This window comes from Letharia lupina (assembly GCF_014066315.1).
Source record: "Letharia lupina isolate WasteWater1 chromosome Unknown contig_19, whole genome shotgun sequence".
Classification (NCBI taxonomy): domain Eukaryota; kingdom Fungi; phylum Ascomycota; class Lecanoromycetes; order Lecanorales; family Parmeliaceae; genus Letharia; species Letharia lupina.
Genome location: NW_023502988.1, coordinates 325,904 through 335,443, shown reverse-complemented (window position 1 = coordinate 335,443; position 9,540 = coordinate 325,904). Strand labels below are relative to the sequence as shown.

Sequence of the window (9,540 nt, the reverse complement as noted above, 5' to 3'; positions counted from 1 at the left end):
TAGCGTATAGAGAATCGATTAATAAAACTATAAAGTTTTTAAATAGATTTATAAGATTTATCTTAAATAAGTAAAAATATATAAAGTAATTATCGCCCTTAAAAAATACGAGTTAATATACTTTATTTATAATTCGAAAAAGTTTAATATAAAAGTTATTATCGATTTAGAAATTATAATTATAAAATTTAAAAAAAGTATTTAAATTTCAAATTTTTATATTAATAAAAAAATTAAATAAAAAAATTATATTAAGAAAGTTAAGATAAAGATTATATTTAATAAGACGAGATAAATATATAATATTATAATAAGATTAATAATAATTTATAATAGAATATAAGAAAAGAACTTTATATAAATAAATATAGATTTTATATAAATATAAAGAATCGATTATTAAATTATTAAAGATTTATCTCTTTAAGTTATTTAATTTTAATTTATAGCTTATAATAAATTAAATTACTTCGAAGGTTATATCTTAGTCTTTTAGATATATTAATTCTATATATACGCTAAGTAAACTGATTACCCTGGCACACCTGGGCTATGGCTATGTGGCTGTAGCCCCCAGCCACATTGTGGCTAATGGCTATAAGCCGTCAAAACCAACACCCACCTCCGTACTCTGTACGGGTATCTGATAGCGGAAGAACGTACGACCAGTAGGCTATGATAACTATGGCCATTGACTACTGCGAAGAACATGATAAAGAAAGCACGAAGGCGGTCATGCTCCAGTCTAGAGTATATACACGAAAATGCCCGGACATCGGTCCTTTGACATCAACCGGATCTCCATGGCAAAGGCTACGTAGGCTGGGCGGATCTATGGGCGCACTTTTCGATATCCGACATGCGAGATAAGCAAGGCAACTAACGAATGCCAACAATCTTGAGCCAATTTATTAGGCTGATGCCCATCCCACAGTGCCAGACCTCAGCCTGACCTTACCCAGCTTTGCTTTTATGATTGATCGCATTCTCTTTCCGGGCAGGCTGAGGCGCATATATACTGGTGCCTAAATTGACCCTGCAGATAGCCATGCATCTGTCTTCATTCCTTTCCGCCTGAGAAAAAGCCGCGGAGATTCTTTGCACGACTTGCTGCTTACCTCTCAGCACTCCGACAACGCGAGAAGACCCTTGTTTTTCTCCGAACCGGAAAGAGAAGACACACGATGGAAGAAACCAGCAGTTTTACAACTTCCAACTGCTGCAGCAGTGGCTTTTGGTGAGTCTGAACCTGTACAGGCTGAACCTGAACAGACTGTAGTACATTGTCAGTTTTGCCTGCACTTCCATGATCTAGCAAGGAGATAGACTGGGGCGGCGTTATTAAGCGATAGTGTGTTGCATTGCAATAACTCGGCTGAGTCTACTACTGCAGAGTCTCAGCCTGATCTGATAGATATTTTTGGGGCGGCGTTATTAAGCGATGGTGTGTTGCATTGCAATAACTCGGCTGAGTCTACTACTGCAGAGTCTCAGCCTGATCTGATAGATATTTATGGGGCGGCGTTATTAAGCGATGGTGTGTTGCATTGCAATAATTCGGCTAAGTCTGCTACTGTAGAGTCTTAGTCTAATTTAATAGATATGTATGCAGCGGCGTTATTAAGCGATGGTGTGTTGCATTGCAATAACTCGGCTGAGTCTGCTACTGCAGAGTCTCAGCCTGGTCTGATAGATATTTATGGGAAGGCACACCCCTCCCTTGCCTACATCCTTGGATAATACGCCTTCAAACCCACCAAGTCAACGTGCTCTTATCTTGGTACCCCAAGTACATTTGCGAGGTTTGCAGCGAATTTAGTCGTCCAAGTATCGTCAATTTGCCCTGAAGAGATTTAAGGTCCATTTACTCTGAGTTCGCTCAAGATGAGGATTGAAGTGTTGTATCCCTCGACTGGAGATGATCTCAGAGCGCAATCTTTGAGTGTTGAGTAAGACAGCGTCCTTCACATTTGTATCTATTGCATTGCGTTTTGTGCGGCAGAAATGGCAAAACGGATTCCATCGCATGCTTCGTTGTTTAGAAACAAGTTGATATTCAAGGCGTTCGGAACCTTGAGCATCGCGCCGATGGAACATAGACGCTGAAGGTTCCGGCTTTACTTGACAACGTCATCATTAGTCTGGTCTCGACGAAGAGTTGCGATACAGTTTGTCGGATGCTGAAGTCATCAGTACAAACATGGAAGCCCCTAGACCTTGCTTCTTTATTATGGCAATAATGTATCGCTAAGATTCACATATTTCTGTAGTATCGTGGCTGTTCATGGCCTCGGAGCGAGTTCCTTCGACACTTGGTCATGTGCAGCGAAGTCTACCGAATCGACATCCTTCAGCTTGAAGGAAGCGGTCCCTTCGAATACCGTCAAATCCGGAGACACCGAAAAGGTATCATGGCTAAAGGATTTCCTGCCATTAGACTTACCACATGCTCGGATCATGACGGTTGAGCACGACTGGAATTTGCTTTCCAAGGATACAACAAGTCTCGTTGACGTTGCAAAGTCCTTGCTAACCAGCTTAATGGATAAGCGAAAGCACCCCTTTGTAAGCAAAAGGCCTTGATACTCTTTGGTACGCTCTAATGTGCATTGCTCTAGGAGCAGGAACGACCCATCATATTTGTGGGCCACTCTCTTGGAGGACTAATTATAGAGCAGGTGAGAGCGCCGTACTCGAATGTGGTTCTAGCATAGATCCCGAAAAGTTGCTGATCATGTAGGCTCTCTTATATGCCCACAACGAAAGTGTGTTTCACGAGATCGCCAAGTGCACGACTGCGATCCTATTCTTCGGAACACCGCAGAGAGGCATTGAGCGAAGCAACTTTACAGATGTTGTCGGCTCTTTGACACAGATACTGCCAAAGGAAACAACTCGCATTGTAAGTGCGTTGCAGGAAGGAAGTGACACTATCGCAAGATTGCACTCGGAGTTTGGACAACAGATCTCAAAATACAAAGTGGTCAGCTTTTATGAAACGCGGGAAACCAAGCTACCTTCGTCGTCATCAGCATTGGTAATTAATCTTAGCGGCAGATAACAGGATCTTTGGACTGACGTTTGTTAGATTGTTGAAAAGCACTCTGCTGTCCTGGATGTGACGTGGGAGTCTCAAGTAGCCGTGAACACAGACCATCAAAACATGTGCAAATTTGCATCTCGGGAGGATTACACATATCAGAAACTCCTGAAAAGCATCACCAGTATTCCTGAAACCCAAGCCGTTATGCACAAAGTGACTCGTAAGTACTAGGATCAGAAATGACAGGGTCTTGTTGACACCGAGTCTCAGGGAAGAACACGAATGGCAATCAATACTATGTAGTCCCTTTCCACCCCACAGAAGAGTACACAGGTAAAGCATATCTTGGAGCAATGCTCAAAGAAAAATGTCTCCCCTCAGGGAGGACAGAGGACTTCAATAAGATCTTCGTTTTGTTGGGGGTGGGTGGTATAGGGAAGACCCAGGCCTGCCTTAAATTTGCTCAGGACTGGCGTGAAAGGTAAGCCATGAGCTGGAATGCTTGTCCTATACTTCACAATCGATGAGCATGTTGTGCTAAAAATCTGCAGCTTTTGGGGTGTCTTTTGGATAAATGGTTCCACCGAAGCAAGCATTCAACAATCATTCTTTGACATCGCTCGAGCGTTCGGACTCGAAAGAGACATTGGAGCAGTAAAGCGACAATTATCAAACGCAGCAGAGTGTTGGCTCCTGATCATCGACAACTTTGATGATCCTTCCATAGGCTTGTCAAAATTTCTCCCCGCCGGCAATCAAGGATCGATTCTTATCAGCAGCCGGAATTATCAAAGTAAAATACACGAAACGGTCGGCTCATACAAGGTCAGGTATATGGACATCCGAGATGCCGTGGAACTTTTCCATCGGACTGCGGGCAGATTCGTTCCCTCCGATGACACGGCGGGGTTACGCGACGTATTATCGAGAGTGGAGATGCTATGGCTAGAAAAGATAGTGCTGATGCTGTGCCATCCCTTGACAATATGTCTTGCTGGTGCCTACATAAGAAATAGTACCTCCACGATGGAAGAGTACTACGAATCTTATCATCGAAAACAGCATCGTCTACATGTCATCCAAGAGCGGAGCAACAACTATCCCGATTCTACGCTACTTCCAGCGTGGGAGATCTCTTTCGAACATATAGAAAGACTAGGTACTGAGGTCTCTCGTGACGCTATTGAACTCTTCGATTTCTTCAGCTTCATCTCCTGTGATGAAGTCGATGCAGAGGAGCTTCTCAAGCAGGCTTGGAATAACTTTATGATGCTCGAAAAGCCCTCTCGATTTCCGAGGTATCAGCTACGTGTGCTCTACAATCCGACAAGCACGGAGTGGCAACCATCTAGGCTACAGGAAGCTCTCAAACTATTGGCATCATTCTCGCTGCTACAACAAGATCGAAATACCAAGAAAGTTTCCATGCACCCTCCTTTTCGCGATTATGTAACTCGTCGCCGGAACGAAGAGGATTCGTCCAAATTATCATTCATCACCGCCTCGACTCTAGCTTCTGCTACGAGCGCAAATTTTGAAGAACTGGATTACGGCTTCCAAGAAGAACTCCTGTCACAAATTAGCTTCCTTTTACGCCGTCATAACAATGATTTCGCCAGCGACATTAGCTTCGGGAAATGGCCAGAGGCCTTGAGCTCGTTTTCAATGGCGTTTCGCAACGGCGGGCAACGCGAGAGGGCTCTGGAATTCGAACTGACAGCGATGGAGCTGAGGAGCAGACTTCTTGGGAGTGAGCATCCAGATACCTTGAGATCAATGAATCGTGTGGGACGCTGTTTGCGTGAGCTTCAGCGCCCCCAGGAAGCGGTCGCACTAGACACACAAGTTTTGGAATCGCGAAAGAAACTTTTCAGTTACGAGCACCCCGAGATTTGGGAGTCTTTGGAGTGCCTAGCAACTAGCTACAACATGCTAGGCCAACTGCAAGACGGGGTGTTATTGATGGAAGAGGTAATGGCTGTAAAGGGGCTGATCTTTGAAGAAGCGCACATTGAAAGGCTCACGACTATGACCCATGTTGCCAGCTGTTACCGTGGGCTTGGTCGATACAAGGAAGCATTGAACCTAGAGCAAAGAGTGTTCTCGCGGAGACGACAGACCTTCGGCGAGGGACATCCGGAAACCTTGAACTCGATGAGAGACCTTGCCGTCACTTACGGCGAGCTTGGCCAGGATCACATGGCAGCCGAGCTGCATAAAAAGGCTTTGGAAGTCAGTTTGCGTGTCTTAGGCGACAGACATCCCGACTCTGCAACTTCAATGCACAATCTACTGGTCAGCTATAGTAAGCTCGGAAAACACGAAGAAGCAGCAGCTCTAGCAGAGCGAGTACTCGACCTGAGGAGGGGTCTCCTCGGCAATGATCATCCAGATACGCTCCAAGCAGCAGATACTCTTGCGAAGGCCTACGACACCACCAATCGGCACCGAGATGCCCTGAGATTGAGGGAACAACTGCTGAAACTAAGAGCAAGACAATTGGGCACTGACCATCCGGCTACTCTGAGAATAATGGCTGGGCTTGCCGCATCCAACGAGAAGATTGGTTTTTACCAAAACGCTATCCAGCTGAGAGAGGAATTGCTACTGCTATCTAAACAGCAACTTGGTCCTGAACATCCAGACACGTTGATCGTAATAGCTGACCTTGCCACTGCCTACGAGAGTACTGACCGCCGCCCCGCAGCGGCAGAGCTGAGGGAGTTTTTGTTGCAAACAAAAGATAGTACTGCGGGCGATCATGGCACACTAAATCCAATACGGAACCTAGACGTAGGCTCTGCTTCCGATACATACAGCAACTCATCTGACGACGAAACAATTGGCTCTAAATTGTCCAACGTTTCCAAAGATCCAACTATCTCGACCCAAACGTCTTCCGGGTCCGATCGAGTGAGTGTTGCCGAGCGTCTCGCTGTAGCATTTGAAGATGATCTGAATCTCCTCCTTTCTTATGAGGATTCACTGTTGATCATGAGCCGACGAAGATTTGTCCGAAGTCACATGCGCCTATTGAAGGCCTATTTCAAGGACGTACGTATTACGACATCAGAGCACCACCAGGCAATTAGATATCTCTGTGGAGTATCACAACGAAGAATGATAGCAGAGAAGATTTGTAACAGAAATTCAATCGATACTACGACCCAACAAGCAGCAAAGCAGACACTAGGGGAACCTTTGCAACTCAGTCGATTCCAACTACCTGGCAACCCAGCCGGCGAACTCACCGGCTTGTTGAACAATGAGCTTGAAGAACCAACTTCTTTGGACGATGTTTCTAGTGACGACAGTGATGGTTGCGACCGAGACACTTCCGATTCATTCGATGAAACCAATGTCACGGAAGTTGACAGATTAGTGCAATTACTCCTAAATCATGTTTCATTCTCCAAGTATAGAGACAATCTTCGAAGCTTCATCGGCCGGCGATACTCTCCGCGTACGCTCCGCTATGCGCTAAGTCTCGGTAATGTGAACGCTGTACGCGGCGTGATCGAGAGGCATTTCGAGGCAGTAGCAAAGGACGAGTACGACTGGCTCGAAGAGCTGAAAAGCCTCGGCTATGGCTCTTACGACATCGCGGAACTCCTTTTGGACGACTTCAACAAAACGCCATGGATCTTTTTCCACGCCCCAGAGCCACGAGAAGTCCTCGGTTTTCAAGATCTTCATCGACCAAACTGCGTCCACCAAGGAGTTAAGGAAATCAGTTCCGCGCCAAGATTGATCATGACCGACTACGAGAATGCTGAGGATGTGAAGAGATGGATAGCTGAGCAATGTGGTATTGCAGGAGTAGTCCCAAAATCTCGCAAGCTCGAAGATTGGACTGGCGATGTCACTTTTGCTGGTGACGCTCAGTCCGTGGCCTCGATTACCTATTTCATTGCTGGTTCTCATTTTGACATGGTATCACGCGTATGTGGAGCGCTACAGAAATTCTGCGGAATCGTGTCATATCTGAGAAAGAAAGAGTTGTGCTGTAATTCTTTCACTCTGTTGCATTACGCTTTCGGACACGACTTCCCGGCAATCGAACTCTCTCAAGTCAGTTTTGAACATGCTTTCAACCTCCTCGTGCAGACGCGGCTACTCCTACACAACTGGGAAAGTCCCGGTATTGTTCCGAAGTGCTTGCCCGAACTCAACCGCACAGCAGATATCATAATCAAGACTGTATGCGACACGAGAATACATGATCGGGAGGGTGAATTGGATTTCGAGAAGTGCTTCCATACTGTATCTTTGGCTGTTCAGATCTTGAGCCTTGGGCTTTACTTGTATAGTCAGGCCCACACGGGTGCTGTGCATCCTTTCTTCTTGGTGCATCCGCTACTTCGAATCGGCCTTTTTGGTGCCCAACCACCTCCCTTGGATTCGGAGAAGGCACATATATATGTATCTTTGTCTCAGCTTACATGCATGGCTGGGGTGACTGGAGATCTGGTTGCTGTTTTTGGATCGCGCCGTTGCTCAGAAGCGGAGAGTGCTCAGAGAGCCTACGACCTGCTAGCTTCCCCCGAGGATCTCGCAGACACTTGGGACGTGAGGAGGCTTGTTACTCATGGTGGAAGACCGGATAAGCACACTATCAATGCAGTGGAGATAGGTGATGGCCTCATCAGCTCCACCGACGAATTTGAAAAATCAACAGATCATGAGAATCCCATTCTGAGACTTCACTGGAGCAGAATAGACGAACCAGTGGATCTCAAGAAGTCTTTTCACTTGCGTTCGAAAGCATTGATTGGTACTACAACGGTCAACGCCGGGTGTCCTGTGGATGAGGATCAGAGCTGGCTGCTTGCGCAGGAGCAGATGGAGACTTTGGGTGCGGAAGAGGATTATTGGAAAGTCTACTCGAAACAAGCGGGGATTCAGGGTGGGAAATACCTTGTTGCCGCAATCAACGTCACCTGGGTCAGACAACCAGGCACGACTCTCAAACATATCCATCTGGGGCCCGATATCACACTCCCATTTCTCCAGTCTGACTGGGGACTCCAGATCAGCTGTTGCACTGGCGCCGCGCGGAGAGTTTCGCTTTGCAATCTACTTGCCGATGTGGCACCAATCCTCATGGATGCACTTGTCCAGAAATTGCCTGGTTGGAATAGCTTGCAGGTGCGGCACAACATGGCCGAGGCTTTGAAAGGAGACCATTTCAGAGATTGGTTCGACGGCTTGCCCCGTCGTTTACAAGGCGATGCCATGCACATCATCCGCTACGTCTTGCTAACGATTCAAGACACTGGGATCGATCGCTCTAATAAAAACCTTGTCGTTGCTTGGCCCCAAAAAGGCAACCCACTCGGGTGCTTCAAGATTCCTTGTAGAAAGACCAACTCCTGGGCACTAATGCTAGCCGACTCTGCACATTGCGCGACGTTTGCTTATGTGACCCCACTGTGTCTGGAGACGGACGAGTGCAAGTGTCAAAAGAGTGAGTCAGCACGTTGGCAGAACACCACCGCCGTGCTCAATACTGCTGTCTCTCTCTTCATCGACAATAGAAAAGTATCTGCGGTCTCGGTTAAGTCATGGGCATTGAGACATGAGGAAAGTTACCTAATCGGCAAGCCGGGGCTGATTCTGTATGGGAAAGTGGGAACTCCGACGTCACTGATTACGGTACATAATTGGGCTCGTCTGTACCTCTCGACCAGCAGGATTCCAAAAGCATTTAAACGAGTAAAACCGGAGCGAATCCGAGAAAAGCAGTGCACAAGTACACGATCGCAGCAGGTTATGGTCTTGGCGAAACACTGACGGCTTTGCTGATTTCTTAGAAAGGAAATGATAGATAGTGGGGTGCTTTTGCCTTTCATTTTCTCACCTGGATCCTGACATTCTTTTTTGTCATGCTTGTCATGTAATACCGCAGTACAACCTTGATTCCATATTGCAAGTTTCCAACCACAAGCTTCAGCGCATCCTGGTGATACAAAACTTCCATTTCTCTTTCAAGATTATGTGCATGCTAATCCAATATACAGCTCTTTTCATCGCAGCCAATCTACGTCGAGGATGTCCGGCTGGCGAGACGGAAAGACTGCATGCGATGGTATAGGCACATCGTGCTTGAGAACAGGCACCAAATGCTTCTATCACTTCTGTTCCCGTGGATGCAAGCCATCGAAGCTTGTCCAAGTTTGTACCCCGGGAGGATGTCGCATATCAGACTTTCCTGGCTAGTATCTGCAAAGATGTGAGGCTTCTTTTCTAGATTGTATTGGAGTCGTTGAGGATCAAATCAATTCTACACAATAAAAAAGCAAGGAAAAAAACGGATTTGACTGCTTTCATAGTTGAAGTTCCAAATACTTCGGTTGGGGCGGTTCTGCAGAGACCGGTATTGACAGCTTAACACTAGAGAGGTTTAGCAGTTTTTTTAAAAGAAATAATTTAAAATGGAAATAGTCTTATCCTTCTATCGCTAACTCGATTAAGTAATATTATGAACTTTAATAAAA

The 9,540-nt window shown here is 45.9% G+C and overlaps 1 protein-coding gene across 1 annotated transcript; it reads left to right on the top strand.

Moving 5' to 3' along the window:
• Nucleotides 1-2,541: 2,541 nt before the first annotated feature.
• Nucleotides 2,542-8,836, top strand: HO133_003951 (uncharacterized protein; the record flags this gene model as incomplete). The annotated part of the gene is made up of 5 exons (XM_037294872.1): nt 2,542-2,565; nt 2,741-3,037; nt 3,089-3,263; nt 3,314-3,524; nt 3,595-8,836. 5 exons carry the CDS (start codon nt 2,542-2,544, stop codon nt 8,834-8,836), a joined length of 5,949 nt encoding a protein of 1,982 aa, XP_037148919.1.
• Between the last annotated feature and the right edge of the window lie 704 nt (nt 8,837-9,540).